This window comes from Amblyomma maculatum, chromosome 8 (genome assembly GCF_055883805.1).
Source record: "Amblyomma maculatum isolate TAMU_Amacu chromosome 8, ASM5588380v1, whole genome shotgun sequence".
Taxonomy (NCBI): Eukaryota; Metazoa; Arthropoda; class Arachnida; order Ixodida; family Ixodidae; genus Amblyomma; species Amblyomma maculatum.
The window spans coordinates 126,070,780-126,087,344 of record NC_139351.1 but is presented as its reverse complement, the minus strand read 5'-3'; the positions used below and the strand labels follow the sequence as shown (position 1 = coordinate 126,087,344).

The 16,565-nt window shown below is 50.6% G+C and overlaps 1 protein-coding gene across 3 annotated transcripts in view; it reads right to left on the bottom strand.

The window, feature by feature from the left end:
* Nucleotides 1–337: 337 nt before the first annotated feature.
* Nucleotides 338–16,565, bottom strand: part of LOC146182497 (uncharacterized) — a 145,242-nt gene continuing 129,014 nt past the window's right edge. For all 3 annotated transcript variants that reach the window (XM_084577623.1, XM_084577625.1, XM_084577624.1), the window contains exons 11-15: nucleotides 13,458–13,935; nucleotides 11,754–12,068; nucleotides 9,495–10,550; nucleotides 9,072–9,360; nucleotides 338–5,356 (exon numbers count right to left, since the gene is read on the bottom strand). In XM_084577623.1, the coding sequence (XP_084433749.1) occupies nucleotides 3,964–5,356; nucleotides 9,072–9,360; nucleotides 9,495–10,550; nucleotides 11,754–12,068; nucleotides 13,458–13,935 (3,531 nt within the window). In that variant the 3' untranslated portion in view covers nucleotides 338–3,963. The remainder of the gene's footprint in view (nucleotides 5,357–9,071; nucleotides 9,361–9,494; nucleotides 10,551–11,753; nucleotides 12,069–13,457; nucleotides 13,936–16,565) is intronic.

Sequence of the window (16,565 nt, the reverse complement as noted above, 5' to 3'; positions counted from 1 at the left end):
AAAAACAAAATACAGAAGCCTTAAAAAGCTGTGTGTATGCGGCGTTGAAAAGCATAAATTATTTTCCTCGCGCGCTTGCGGTGTTCGCCCGTCCGCGTATGAGGTAAAATTCTTCCCCGGCTGTGTGTCATCCCGAAAAATTCCCCGGTCGCGGACTCCTTTTATTGCTTCTCTTCTAAAAAAAAGCAATCGAAGTGAACGGCGCGCTGCAATGGGCCCCCTCTAGGTATCGCGGGGCAACTTTGGTTGCCCTCTTGCACACTCTTCCAGACAAAATAAACAACCCCGCCCACCAAAATGTTAACGTACGAAGCACTGGATAACGTCACATTAGTCGTGGATAGAGAAAGTTAAGAAAAAAAAAAAAGAAGCACCTCAAGGAGAAATCTAGATTTGGCACACGGCTGCAAAAAGACACGCCGCAATAACTGTAGTGTGAAGGTCGTCACAAGTGACTTCCACTCCACTATGCCAGAAGTTGTGAGAGCGGCAGAACGACGCGTCTTTTTTTTTTTTTCTCGTCACAAGGTGACGCTACCCTGTTGCTTGATGTAAACAAAAGCGACTGACAAAAAAAGAAAAAGATTGGGACAGGATTTTTGGAGATCAAGTGTATGGAAGAGTCGAGAAAAATGAAGTGACAATGAAGTTTCCCCTATCTGGGAAAAATGGGAGCCTACAAAAGAAATGGTTGGATGATCAGCAAAAAAAAAAGAAGATGCAATGGACTTGAATGACTGACAACTTGCTGGAGACAGAAACTATCTTTTTAAAGGTTTTAAAGTACTTGTTTGTGCAATCAAATCACTTGCCGAGTTGCTGAAAAATGGTGATGTTGCAATTACCAGCCAGTTAAAGCACCAGATCCAGTATGGCTTGTCCACAGGCAGATGCAAGCCACGCAACAATGCACTTTACAGCTGAATGAGAGCACTGAGTCACGTGATGCACCGCTAAGACCATCACTCAAGAAATGAACAGAGCACCGTTTCGACCACATCACAATTTTTTTAACACTGGCACTAATTCGCACTTCACTAGTCATTTACCAAATGAACGCCAGAAACCAAAATCCCACAACCAATGCTAAGCACATTAAATTCGCTATTCAAAATAGTGCATGAGCCAGCTCGAAAATTCCTTTGCACCTGCTTACATAGATAGTGTGGCAGAATCTAGGCAACTAAATAACAGTACCTAATTTCACTACTCACAGCACTCACAGCAGCGCAAACGATGACAGTGATGCATATTGCGTCAGAAAAACAGGTACACAATGAGATGAAAGATTCTGAAAATTATTTGTTTGCATGAGAAAAAAAAAAGTGGAGAGGCGAGTTGAGGGGAGAGGGGGTGTCGGGAGGGAGGCAGGGGGCTCTCTTCCGTTGAGCATTTTTCCTTGCATGTGAGGTTTATTTGTTTAAAGTGAGCCATGGAACGACACCCACTATCTCGTCTTTGACCCCCTACCTAGCCGGTTTAAAATTAACGAAAAGTACCAAACCTGGGAAAAGATCACACACATTCTGTTGGGCGACAACAATGTCGGAAGGAGGGCCATGCAACAGCAGAAAGTAGGTTTCACATATAAGGAAGGCGCTAGGAGGTGAAACAAACAATGCAGCTAGAGGGAACTGTAATTCACAACTGACGAAGCCGACCCCTTACAGGTAGGTTTCCATCATCCATCATAGCCTATAATATGATGAATACTTTCACTGGATGTCGTGTTAGCGGCAGATGTAGCTGCAGATTGCTTACCACATTAGAGGAGGTGTTTTGACAACAGAGAGCAAGCTAACCACAGTTGCTAATACCTCAGTGCCAGCACTGATATAAAATTAATTCGCTGTGCCAAATCATATAAATGTAGGCTGTGCTATAAACAATGGTAAATAGAAATCAACCACAACTAAGTCGAAAAAGTGAAAAGCTAAATATGACGGTGGCCATAAAAATAAAAAAACGAAATTTTGACACTGACAGTCAGGTTAGCTTATGTCTAGCATAAGGAAACAGCTCAGCTTTCTTTTTTATTTCCTAACATGACACCTTTCAGTGGTACAAACGTGGCATTTTTTTTCCTCGTGTTGGGCATGGCTTCTCTGTTGCACCTTGGGAAGTAATCCCATTACTTCACCCTTATTTTATGCCACAAGCTGCCTACCCATATTAGGTTGAGCCCATGAATCATTCGTTTCAACAAATAAAAGATGGATGCATGTCCTTCTAGCTGCATTGTCTGGGAAATACTTAGCTCAGTCGAGGAAGGTAAGATGACGATGCGTGGAGGACAAGTGGGGGAACGTGTGATGCACTGCTGACGCAGCTGCAGTCGTATACAGCAGGGTTCTTCTCTGCTTCTTTCAGCAACCAGACCGCACTGGTTTCACTTTTCATTTACTTCATGGACGGGATCTCACTTGTGAGGAACACAGAACAACAACTTTTCTTTCAGTAATGACCTAGCACAGCAGTAGTACTTCACGCTTCGGCTCAGTGCTGGAAAACAACGAAGCAGTGAGAGAAGCGGCTAAAACAAAGAAAAGGGGACCACCACAGAAGGACGACAACATGACGACGGAGACTTTTCTTCATGATAAATAACTTAAGATATGGCTGACGCGATGAGTGACGTATCCTGTATTTTCATTCCATTCTCATTTCTCGCATTTTTTTCCTTTGTTCCTCATTCTCCTCTTGGTTGCACTATAAAATTGAGCAGAAAAATCACTTCCCTTCGAATTCCATGGAAAAGCGAAGAATGGGTAAGGTTGGCTGGGGAAAAAAAAAATAACCTGTGCTGCTCAAACAGCTTAAAGGGGGTATATAGTTACAGTGGGCCAAGAAGGAAAAAAAAAATTAAAAGTTGTGCGTAGCTGGCTCAATCAGCATAGGATATTAGTCCCTTAGCTCTCTCCAAACACAACGCTGGTTGGCACTGAAATCAAGAAACAAGCTGCTCTTGTCTTTCTCCGAGACAGGTTTACGCCGCCGCTGACATGGCACTCCATAAACACACCTCGAGCAGGAGTGGGGTAGGAGGGAGGTGAAGAAAAAGAGAGAGGGAAAAAAATGATGGGAGCTGCCTCACGCGGATAGACAGGGGAGCAGCAGCCATAGAGAAAGTATGCTGCACGCTGTTCCCGCGGAGACTCCTTACAGCTGCTTCGTGAAAGCACAACCATAACCATAACGTAAACTTGTCACCGTGACCAGAGGAGTGAGCCTCCTTTCAAAAACAGGCTGCGACATCAGCTGCCATCCGCGGTTCTTGTAGCCGAGTAAATAGGGAAAAGGAGAGGCTCTCCTCTGCTGGCTCGAATTTTCCTTTTCTCATTCCAAACCTCCCTTTCCCTATCTTCTTTTTCCACCAGCCTTGTAAAATGTGCAAAAAAAAAATAATAAAGAGGAGACCACGGCACCAGGAACAACCGCCAACAAAACAAGAAAAAACAACAACCAGTGAGGGGCCCTTCAACACCGAAGCCACTGAGAAAGGGGCCAAACACTTATCGCAAAAGATGGCACGGACATCTGCGTGCTGGTTCTTCTTGCCAGCAGCCACTATGAGAACAGCACGGTTCGTCGAGAAAATCACATCGGTCCCACTGAGCACGGGCCGCGGGGACCCATACCAGCAGCGCCAAAACACGTGGGCTCCACCATGGCCGCTCTGAGCCTTGTTGAGCAAGAGAAAGAGTTGGCTGCATTCTCGCGCGCACAGGGACCGCGTAGCCGCGGAATCTGAGCACCTTTGTCCCCAGTGTCTACAGCTCCCTGGCACCGTTCCCCCCACCTGCCAACTTTGACCCAACTGTTGGTGGTGGCACGCGGAAACGGAGTCACGCAGCACAGACTCGGGCTTAGAGAACACACAACTGCCGAGAAAGACAGCGAGAGAGACCAGTTTCCATCTTGCTCTTGTTAGCACACCCAGGGAGGTGAGGTAACAATCAAAAGTCACTTTGGGCCAAAGAACCCCGCGGCAGCCGCCGTTGCACCCGATGGCCCAGACGCCGTTGTGCCCTGGCTCCGCGTATTGGTGGCATACAGCTGCTGCTGGAAGTTGTGGAACTGCACGGCGTAGTTGGGATCAGCTGTAGTGGGTCCATAGAATGGGCCCTGTTTGTAGCTGAACGCCTGCCCCACGGTTGGGGGCAGGGGTTGTGAAACCACGTCGCCGCCTGCACCGCCAGGAGACGCTGGCCGCAGACCCTTGCCTCCTTGAAACATGGCCCCGACCGGCATGCCATGCTGGGCAGGTCCGTTGGGGCCTCCAGCAGCGGCAGCCGCAGCGGCGGCGGCGTACGCATCCATGGGTGGCAATCCACGCCCGCCCGCATAGGCTCCACCTGGTCCGCCCCGCATCATCATGACAGGTGCCGCCCTTTGAGGCGGGCCTGATGGCGGGAAGTACTGAAGGTTCTGGGTGGGCACCTTGGCGTCCAGGTTTGTCAGCGGCGTCGTGAAACGCTGGAGGAAGTCCAGGCTCGGCGCTCGATGCGGAGGTGCTGCCACAGGGTTCTGAGGTCGCGCGGGGAGGTATTGGATCGTGTTGGGTGCACCGAGTTTCACCTGCACGTTGGCTCCGCCCCCAAAGTTGACAGCTGCTGCTGCAGCGGCCGCCGCCGCCGCTGCCGAACTAGCAGCAGCTCCACGACCCCGCGCGCGGGGCCCGGGAGAATTGCGGGCGGGCGCCATGCTAGCATAGGGGGCGGCAGCAGCGCCCCTTCCGTGGGGCATCATAGGTCCACCGGCCATGAACTGTGCCGAGGATGGTTCAAGGGGCACCATGCAGCCGGGACTTCCACGGTGTGGCCCGTTGAGCGGGTCCGCGGCCACTTCACCCTTGCCGCTGCCGTCGAAAGGGGGCGTCATCTTCTGCAGGCTCTGAATGTGGGGTGAGTGGGGCACTTCGCCAGCGTAGCCACCGGGCCTCGGAAAGCCCGTGGCGCCCATCATGGGCTCGCCAAAATCACGTGCCCCCGTCGTCGGCCCCGCCTGGGAAGCCCCAGGAAATGCAGCCCCCTGGTGCGACGGCATGCCTCCGGTGGGAAAGCCCTGGTGATGAGGTCCAGGGAAGCGGCCCTGCTGGGATGGGTCCGAAGGGTCGGAATCGGGCCCAACGCCCCTGCACCGGGGGTCCATGTAACCGAAGCCTGGTGCTTCGTGCGGAGCTCCTGGGAATCGAGCGTCATAAGGAGGGCTTGTCGGAAAACGTGGGCCTGTTCCATCCTGCATGGCAGGACCCATCCGAGGTGCAGCACCTTCCATGCCCGAAGAACAAGAGGAGTGGTACGAGCCCTGGGAATTCTCGGAGGCCAGGCTGGGGCCCATGTCCAGAGGCGGGATACTGGAATGGTAGAGACAGGGAATGAGGTCTTTTCAGGAGCTAGCTTTTCCCCCCAGAACAACGCCCTCAAAGGAAGAAAGTTTATGAATTTCTTGATGCTGCACCAAGATGATTCCAAAATGCTTCAACAAATCATTCTGGTGTATAATAAATTCAGCTAGGTACAGAATACACACCGATATTATTAAGATAGACCCTTTTGGTTAAAATTAACTCTCAGATAAGATGGACACTTTGTACGCACTCTAATTGACCAAGATGAACGTTCACGTCTGATTGCACTCCACTCGTACAGTTGCACTAGACTCTAGAGTGTCAAGGTGACACTTCTGAGCAAAGAAAGCAAAAGAAGTGACAAAAATGAAAGTGTTCTGATCCAGACAACGCACGGAGAGAGAGTACCATAGTCAGAAATGTACTCTGCAGTACAGTTAAACCTTGATATAGCGAAGTCAGTAAAATCGGCACTTGAATTCGTTACACTGAAATTTTGTTAAGTCGAAATTAGTCTCTTAGCATGCAAATAAAATTCTCACATTGTATTGTGGGTACAAGGCACGCACGTTCGTCACTTCCTATTGTGTCTTCTTTGCCATCACAACGGCATTACCCACCTTCACCTTCAGGTTGAGCTGCTGCGGACACGCCTACTCCAAGGATTGCTTTTCAAAAGCAGTTTTCAATGATTTTCTTTAGTGTCGCTTTCCAGGGCGTAGACAGCATCTCGAGCACTTGAAACAAATCAACTTTCGTTGACCGTTCCAGCCAAATTTCGAGGAGCAGCTTGTCGATTAGTCATCGCCGATAGGCACACATCAAACTGTTAATTATGCCCCTGGATGAGGGATGTGCAACTGGGCGGAATAAACTTCAGATCCATATGTGCAAGCTCCAAGTCCTCAACGTGGTGCGCAGAGCAGTTGTCGAGGATGAGGCACACAAGGCGTCCAGTATCTTTTATGTCTTCTTTAAGATCTTGCAGCAAACTACGGAAAATACTGCGGGTCATCCATGCTTTTTTTGTTCGATGTATAGGCAATCTCGAGTTGCCGCGAATTCTTAAGGGCATTTTCCCCCGTTTTCGACAGATCCAGCGTCATTCTCCGTGAAAATGGCGAGTTCCTCTAAAGTCTCTCGTGACGACCTGAATAGCCTCCTGAGTTCAAAGCTGAAATATCTAGCAGCATGCGCTTCGCTTCAGTTGTACGGCAATTCGGTTAATCGCAATCTGTCCGAACCAGTCAGCCTCGGTCTGAACCACGATGTAACAAGTGTATTGTCACGAAGGAAATCGCGACTTCGGCTTCGCCGTCCTCATTGTTGGAGGACACCAGGCACGAAAATAGATACACTACGAGAACTTGCAGCTTGCGGCCAACAGGAACTGGTGAGCAGACGACAAGGCTTGATTGAAAAATGCCACACTAGTGATGTGGGGCGCTGATGACGCACTGTACCTGAACCACAGAACTGGAACTGCACTTAGCCGGCACCTGACTAGCACTGACTGAACTTTTTAAGAATTGGTGCCGAGAACCAGCCCTGAATTAACCTAAAATAACTTAATTGCACTTAAGTGGCACATATTACAGTGGAAGCGCGCTAAACGAAACCCGCATAAACGAAAGCTTTTTTTAAATGAAACAATTTCAAAAAAAGTAATTGATTTCATACACAATCTGTGCAGAGTCGCGCTCGACAATCGAAACCCCATTTTGCTTGCAACTCGGATAAATGAAACTGAAACTGTGCTTGAGTCATCTTTGTTGACGTCGATATCCAGAATCCAATTCAATCCAGTACCTTGCACACCTTGTTTTCTGTTGTGCGGGCACCATTTTGCTCTGTTCCGTGACTCTGTTTCGCGACTTCTTTCCGGCGTGCAGTATGGAAGAAGCTGCTAGACAGCGTCCCCATAATGTGTTGTCTTTAAAAGCCAAGATGAAAATTCTTGATGATGTGAAGTGTGCCAAGGAGTCGAAAACTGCTATCGCAAAAAGACATGGCATCCCAAAGTGCACGCTTTCAAGGATTCTGAAGGATTGTGACAAGATTGAAAAAGCATATAACAGTGGCGCTTTCGCCCCCGATAGGAAAAGGATGCATCTGGCTGAACATGAGGACCTCGAGAAGGCACTTTTCTTGTGGTTCAAGCGTGCTCGAAGTTCCAATCTTCCAGTGAATGGGCCTATTTTGGAGGAGAAGGCGAGAGACATTGCACTGCAGATGGAAATTGAAGGCTTTAAATTCACCGATGGCTGGTTAAGCCATTTCAAGAAGCGCCACGGCCTTGTATTTCGCACAATAGCAGGTGAAAGTGCCATGGTAGATAATGATGTTTGATCTGACTGGCAGCAGCAGAAGCTTCAAGACGTACTTGCAAATTACGAGTCGAGCGAAGTCTTCAACATGGACAAAATGGCGCTTTTTTATAAGCTTCTGCCGAACAAAACTCTCAGCTTTAAAAGTGAGAGGTGCACGGGGAGTAAGCACAGTAAGGACCGTGTCACCGTTCTTGTGGGAGCGAACATGGACGGGTCCAAGAAGTTGAAGCTTCTCGTTATTGGGAAAGCAAAGAAACCGCTAGTTTTTAAGGGTGTCAAAAACCTGCCAGTTTTGTATGAAGCGAATACTAAGGCCTGGATGACGCAGGCCATTTTTGAAACCTGGCTGCTGCAGAGGGACGCAGAGTTTGCTAGAAAAGGCAGAAAGGTCGTGTTTTTTGTTGACAATTGCCCCGCGCATGGTGAAGTGCGAGACCTGACTTCAATTCACCTGGAATTCCTCCCTGCAAACACGACAGCCGTACTCCAGCCTATGGACCAGGGCGTGATTCGCAATGTTAAAGTGTTCTTCCATCGCCATGTCCTGAAAAGGATGATGCTGTGTATGGACAGCGGCACAGAGTATACCGTAGACCTCCTCTCTGCCATCCACATTTTGGCTCACTCGTGGGATGAAGTTACGGCAACAACAATTCAACGTAGCTTTCATCATGCGGGCTTTTCCAAAGCAGTGGCCGCTGACCAAGAAGACCCTGATGAAGTTGCTGAAGCACAAGCTGTTTTTAGTGTACTGGCTCCCAAGCGTGGCACTGTAACCATGGATGATTATGAAGCTATTGATAATGATGCTGTCACCTGCCGTGAGGACACCTTGACTGACATTGAAGGAAGTCGACGAAGCCAACAAATAATGACAGTGAAGAGGAGACCGAACATCATAGCAATCAAAGCTCCCCAGTGTCGACTAATGAGGCTAGCCAAGCAGTTCAAGTACTCCAGCAGTACTTTGAGCGAGAGGGCTGCTTGGAGCACATGTGCAGCCTAGCCAAGATGAATGCCTATTTAGAGAAGCAGTGGCATGCCAACCTGAAACAAACTATGTTGCACAGTTTCTTTGGGGGTCACAATCCTTAAACAAAACTGCCAATAAATGAAACAGATTTCCTTGTCCCCGTCGAGTTTTGATTAAAGGGAGTCCACTGTATCAAAATATTATTTTAATGATACTACCAGAGCGCATTGTTATAAGCAATATATAATTATTAATTAATAAACTGTGATGTAACTGCTGCATAATGAACTCTTTTCTCGTCCTGTCTACGGCCTGTGTTATGACCTGCAGGGCTGCGGTGGTGTTCCGACCACAAGCGAAAAATAGCATGGCCACCGTGACCTCCATCCCTGTAAGATGTTGGGAGTGCTCCACTCACTCTGGTGGGTGGCCGAGGCCCTGTAGCATGCCCTGCTGAGGCATGACTCCCTGTGTTGTCGCTGTCCCTCCTCCCATGGGGTTCTGGCCCCCCATGGAGCCTCCCCCATGGGGCGGGGCTTGTGCACTCAGGGAGCCCTCGGGCACCCCCAGGTTGGCCTGCTTCTGGATAGTGAGCTCCTGGCTCTCCAGGGAGCCCAGGTACTGGATCTGCTGCGGCGACGGCACAGGCATCAGGCCTGGCTCCTTGCCACTGCCGCCCATTCCACCGGGGTGGCCGAGACTACCACCTGCGGCAACCGCGACAAGCAAACACGAAGGAAGCACCAGTCAGCTCGGCTAACCTGCCAACACTCACTGTAAGGGGCCCTTTCCGCTCATAAGCAGTACCATTCAGCAGACAAAGTATTGGGCTGCTACTCACCTCCTCCTACAGATGTGTTGATGCCACTCACAAACTCTGGCGCATCTTGCGTCAGTGGTGTAGCAGATCTTTTCCGCGAGCTTCCAGCAGACGAAGGGCTTGGCACAGCGCTGCCCCCGCCAGGTGTTGTTGGTGTGTGTGGGCCTCCACGGCAGGGCTTTGGTGAGCTCAGAGGTGTCGTCTGGACGCTACCCGGGCTTGGGTTGGCCAGCCGGCCACCAGTGGGATGCGAGAACTGCCGCGCCGTAGGGTCGGCTGGTGAAGCTGTCCCGAGCCGCGGGGATGGCGATGGCGGTGGGTGAGGACTCGGCGCCAGTGGCCCTCGTGCGCCGTAGGGTGGGGGAGGTCCTTGCTGGAGCCGAGGACTTGCTCTTGATGCAGGACTCCGTGGCGGGGGTGGAACAGTGCCTGGGCTGGCGTTGCCGCCACTTCCACCACCACTCGCGCCATAGTTTGGCGGACTCGATCCCGAAGACCCACGAACTGATGGCGAAAATGGCTGGAGGGCTGGACTACCACAGGGTGGGGCACCTGAGAACGGTCCCCCTCCCCCGCACTGGCCAGCTGACCTGTTGGCAAAGGCGTTGCCTGCACCTCCCGCAGACGTCTGCTGCTGCGTCGCTCCTCCAGGACTAAAGACCATGCCAGGGCTGGCACCAGTGGCCGCAGCAAAGCTGGACGCTGCCGCTGGACTGGTGCCCGGTGCACCGGGAAAGCCCGATGGTGTTGGTGGATTGGAGAAGGAACCAGGCGAGTTGAAACCGGCGCAGGAGCTTGGTCTGTTCGCTGTGGTGCCAGCACCACCAGGGCCCGCAGTGCCATTGTTGAAGTTTGGGTTGGGACAGGAGCCCGGCCGCGCAATATAGCCACTGGGAATAGGCGAGCCAGACGCTGAGAATTCTGAGCCACAGGCTGGGAAGATCCCCTGAGCCTGGGAGGAAGCGGCGCCCCCTTTGCGTCGCCTGTCTTCGAGGTACGGCTTTTGGGACGCCATGCCAGCCTGCTGCTGTTGCTGCCACTCGGCTGGAGGGTGCCCCATCATTGCTCCCTGGTGTCCTGCGAAAACACCGATTCAACACAGCTCTTGCGCTGCTCTCGCAAAACAAACTAAACGTTCAACCTGCCTGTGTGATTGAGCAACAGCGTAAGATAGCATTACTCTTGCCAAACAAATTGGGGGGGGGGGGGGGGGGGGGGGCGCAAACAGTCGGATAACTGAATACGAATCAAATAATGAGTTTGTAGAATTTTTCTGTTCTGGCATCGAATACCTAGTATTCGAATGACCGAATATTCAATATAGTTTGTGACAGGCTCGGCAAGCAGCAGGGAAGACAAAATACAGTTAAATCGCATTAATTCAATCCCCGTTAATTCAGAGTCAGGTAAATCAAACAAAAAGCGCAGTCCTGGCCAATCCCCATGTAAGACTATGACATAGGATGCTTGTTAATTAAGGCGGCGGGTCATATCGAGGCGCAACCCACGAAGTACCCAGTCACATGAACAGACCTTCCTGAACATGACCTGCTTGGAACAGTGGTGCCCGCGCGGCTCATGCGTGCACTCTGTAGCAGGTGAGACAAGCATCCTCAAAAAAAATTAGAGGGTCTCTTTGATGTCTCTTAAGAGGAGAATGGCGAAAGTCTACCCTTCCTCTCCTATCGTTTGCCTCTTATCGGCGTTCGTTGCAGTGAAAGCATTTGATGAAACTGCAAAATGTTGTTGACTCTTACTTTTCCTTTGAAATTAATGGACATTCATATTTGAAGTGTTAATTAGATAACATTACTTAAATACAAACGGTTCTGGGCAGCTGTTGAGAACATTCAATAATTTTAACTTTTGAACACAGTTAAACCTTTGTAACAAACCTCTACGCAGCGAATTCCTTGATATTACGAAGTTTTTTATTCCCAAAAGCTGCCCCCATTGAAGCGCATGTATGTGAAAACTCTGTGTAACAAGCATGTTGCGAAGGTTGACCTTGATATAGCATACTAGCAGTGCAGACCACCTCTTGGCTAGTGCTGAGTTACTAGAAATTCGGCCCCGAAAGTTTCATGAGGATGGAACACAAACTGACGTGAGAGGAATGTCTATGATCGCAACGAGCGACCGCAGTAGATACACATCACATAGTGTTTAAGCACCGACGGCGCATCTATGTAGTATAAACTTTTTCATAGCCCCAAGAGATTCATGTCACCGAGATTAAACTGTAAGTGGTGATTAATGGCACATATGCGGCAGACGTGCCTGCCCCAAAGTGCTGCTGATGCTGCTGGTGGTGCTGCATGGGTGGGTGTGGGCCACCCTCGTGCTGGTGGTCTCCTCCACAGGGCCCAAACTGGTCGGGTCCCCGGGGTCGGTTGGGTGCTCCACCCTGTGGTTGCTGCTGGGGTGGACCCTGCTGCTGCTGTTGCTGTTGCTGCTGGCTCGGGGGACCCGTGGCATTGCCCGTCCCATGCTGGTCAGGAAAGAGCAGCTGGTGCATCTTGCGAATCATGGCCAGCTGCTCCTCGCGGTGCTGCCTCTGCTGGGGTGTCAGGTTTTCATCAGGCACCTTGACACCTGCATAGGTCGTGTGAAGAACACCCATGTGAATGTCCCCCACACCGCAACAATGTTTGGTACAAATGCTGTAGAAGTTTTTCATCTGTGAATGCGCCTGTGGTTATGTGTTCCAACGCTGAAAACCATATTTAGCTGGAATATCACATAAACGTGTGTAAAAGCTGCACCTGTGTATAGGCCACATCCCCTATTTTCCGAAGCAAATATTAAAAAGAACAAAAAGTATGTGTAAGGGCCGCACCCAAGCTTCCAGATGCCACCCGCAGATGGCGCTCGGAGTCGCGGGTCATCGTTATTATCACATCTCCCCTCTGCTACGAGCTTCTGCAATACATATTGGCAATGGTATAGCCAGTCCCGGCTACCCCAGCTGTTGTGCGGCTGTCAAAGGCATGTGAGTAGTGGTAGCGTGGTTGGTCTGATGTCTGATCGCATGCCGTAATTGCAGTTCTTGTGTGCTCTTTGCTTTATTTTTTTGTGAACTGCCGCTTGTGACTGCTTGGCTGGGTTTTGTCCGCGTAGAACTTCACGGACATTGTATCCCGTAGTTTCAAGGTGACCGGGATTCGAACAGTTTAGACAAGACTGAAGATGACGACTTGTGGGGTGAACGTGCACCAGGGCACAGCACCAGCTGGAAGACTCCACAAGTGACGATTGAATGGCAAATTAACGCCGCACGTTGTCTGATTCATCTGTTTTTACTTGAAAAAAAAAAAAGAATCTTTTTTTTCCCCCCTTGTATATTACATGTATAGGCAGCACCCCAAAAATTGGCCTTAAAATCCAGGGAGAAAAAAATGTGGCCCTTTCACGCGTTTATATGGTATGCTTCGTTGGTTCGTTCAAGTTTTATTTTGAGAAAACAACATGTGAGAACTTCCAAATAATTGGAATCAACAGAATACAGCCAACTTCCGCAAATACGATAGTGAAGAGACTGCCATATCTGGGCGAATTATCAGAGAGGTGTCAGACGAAATAGATGGAAACGAAAAGGGTGCTTGGTGATTTACAAGATAAAACCTCCACTATATGCAATAACTCTAGTCTCCTGGGCAAAAATGCGGGAAGATGATTCAGTTTCGTTTGCAGGGTTTTTAATTACCATGTTTACTCTATTCTCACGTGCACCCGTTTATCAATGGCAGAAAGAGGAAAGGCGTTGATGGCATAGTTTCATCTTCATGGCCAGTCCTAACGTGCATGTCATTTGTAGGCTTCAATTTTTTATTTTCGGAAAAAAGGTGGCCGTTAGAATCGAGTAAGCATAGAAGTCATAAGCCTCCTTGTTAGTGTCCCATTCATTGCGCTGTCCCAAAGGTTTCAATGGTACTGGACGCAGGGAGAAGGCAATGGCACAAACACAACAGGTATGCCACTCACCAGCGCCCATCTGGGCCGGATTGCCACCACCACAACCTCCCGGGGGTCCTCCTCCTCCTCCCATGCCTGGATACGCTCCTCCACCTGCCGGGAAGCAGCCACCATTGGGTGGACCGCAGCCCTGGTGCGACGGGTGGTGGGATCCAGCCCCTCCCTGTTGGGGAGCAGGACCACGGCTGCCGGCGGGCGCTGGACCCCTCTGCTGCGCCATGCCTGCCGGGCCGTAAGGGGCATTGCCCCAAGCATCCTGCGGCTGCCAGCCACCTGCCGCAGCTCCACCACCAGGATGCGGCGGCCCGCAGGCATGGGGAGGGCCACAAAACCCAGGGCCGAACGCCTGAGGCCCCTTGAGGGTCCCGCCCCCGGGACCCATGGCGCCCGGCATGGCTGCGGCACCACGCTGCTTCATTTGTGCGAGGCTGTTGAGCCAGGCCGCTGGGTTCTGCTTGCTGAACTGCTGGATCTTCAGCGGGTGCTTCTGCGTAACAAAAGTGCGACCACCTCAGCGCCTTTGCTACGTCAGCATCTAGCAGCAAAAATGAGTACAGTGAAAGCAGGATGTAATGAACCTTTCGTGCCGCAAATTCGTCAATACGGTCAAGCAAGCCCGCTTATGACGAACCTGAGCGTCACACAGCGTCCATTTGTTGTATCCTTAAGTTTGTAGTAAGCGCACAACGGCTTAAAAAAATCTGCTACAGTTGGATACAACTCAAGTGTGCAGTAACAACCACCACACATATTTTCTCCAGAGAGACAGAAGTAAGTTCGCCACTGTTGATTAAGGCTTAACTGGTTAGCTAAATAAATCTAACCATCAGACCAAACTACAAACCAAGGCCATTGGCAATGACAAAACGACCAGGGCCCTCGATATAGCCCATTGTTACTGGGACATTTTTGCGTGGAAATTTGTGTGCAACATATAGTTGCTGAATCGATCATCTTCGGAACTATCAAACTCCTCATCAAGTACTGTGTCAATGAAGCCGGTCTTGTGGAAATACCGTATAAACCGGAATATAAGTCGAGATTTTTTCCTAAAAAAAGCAAGCTAAGGTCGCCCCTCGTCTTATATAGCGGTCTTTAGCAGAATGTGAGTCACAGTCTGGCAACGTCTAGCGTGCCTTCACGCGAACGGACAGCCAAAGCCGTATCGACATCCAAACGTGGTTGCATCAGTTGCATTTTTGTTCTCAGTCACTGGCGTGTTAGTCTTCGCGTGTGCAGTTTCGTTCAGCCACGTGCGTTAGCAATGAATAGCGGCACGCGGAGGCAGCTTACTGCGGCTTTCAAGAAGAAAGTTATAGAGTTCGCCGAAGCGAACGGCAACATGGCCGCTCAGCGCCAGTTTGGCGTCTCAGAAAAGAGCGTGCGGTATTGGCGCGGACAAAAAGGTGAGCTGTTCGCGTGCAAACCGAGCAAAATGTCCTTTCGTGGACGTCGTGCAGTGCACCCACAACTTGAGGACGCACTTGCGGACTTTGTGCGGCAGCTTCGTGCGCGCTCACTACCCGTGACTGTAGATTCAATTCGCTGCAAAGCTCTGGAGCTCGCGCGTGAAGCCGGACTGCATCGAGAAGAGTTCAGCGCACCGAAGTCATGGGTGCGCCGTTTCATGAGGCGCAAGGGATTTTCCCTCCGCCGGCGCACATCAATATGCCAGAAGCTGCCGGAGGAGTTCGCCGATAAGCTCGTCAGCTTCCAGCGATTTGTAATTCGGCTTAGAGAAGAGCACGGCTACATGCTGGGACAAATTGCAAACGCCGACGAGACCCCAGTGTGGTTCGACATGCCTTCGTCTACAACGGTCAACGAACGCGGCGCCAAAGAGGTGAAACTTCTGTCGACAGGAAGTGAGCACTCGCGCTTCACTGTCATGCTTGCATGCACAGCTGATGGCAGAAAGCTGCCGCCTTTTGTGATTTTCAAAAGGAAGACCATGCCGAAGGAAGCTTTCCCGCCAGGTGTTGTGGTGCGCGTCAATGAAAAAGGCTACATGGACGAGGCCATGATGGTTGAATGGATCCGTGTGGTATGGAATCGCCGGCCCGGTGCACTGCTGAGTCGTCGGAGCGTGCTGGTTCTGGACGCATTTCGCGGTCACCTGACCGAATCAGTAAAGCGTGCGCTCAGCGAAGCTAGGACGGACCTCGTTGTCATTCCTGGTGGAATGACGCCCACCCTTCAGCCACTCGACGTCGTACTCAACAAACCGTTTAAGGACAGAGTGCGGCAGGAATACAATGCGTGGATGTCCGGCGTCAATCCGAAAACGCCGACAGGTCGCCTGCGAAGGCCTCCGCTTGCGACCGTCTGCAGCTGGGTGTTGTCGGCCTGGTCGTCTTTGCCGGATGCTATGGTTCAGAAAGTATTTAAGAAGTGCTGCTTAAGCAACAAGCTTGACGGAACTGAGGACGACGCACTGTGGGAGACGGCGAGCGACAAAGAGTTATCTTCCGACGACGCTGCTGAAATTTCGGAGTGAGACCGTAGCTCCGCTAATGCAGGGACGCAGCCGATGTTTTAAATAAATGCGTTTCGGCAATTTTTGGTTGTTTTTTCTTTCTTTTTTTCACTTCAAGGTAAGGGGGTCGACCTATATTCCCACTCGACCTATACACGGTTTATACGGTAGTTCTGCACGTAAAAGACTATCAACTCTGCCCAGGCCGCCTTCACTATCTCAGTGGCGGATACAGTGAAACTTCAAGCGGCAAGGTGGCGGCCGTGTTGCAGATTCTCACTCATCTGCAAGCGAAACGAAGAGGAAGAGGAGGTTTGAGACTTGGAGCGCGCGGCAGAGACTAAGCGCCATGTTGGCATATGAATAGCTGGGGAGCAACCAGGAATTAAAGATAGTCAGAGGGGACCTGGTGCCTGCCCTGCTTTTTCTATAGGCTGGGCCATCAACAGTGATGCACAAGCTCTCGCTGCGATCTCCAGTGATGTTCGTTTTGTGAACACCGCATGCACAGCATACAACTCATGCCTGACAACACGTTGGCTATTTGCAGTTAGAATAGAGGTATTCCGAAAGAAGCAGAAAATGTTGCCCTGGAAGAGCTCTAATTGTGCAACAGGAAGCCACCATAAGACAGACTTTTA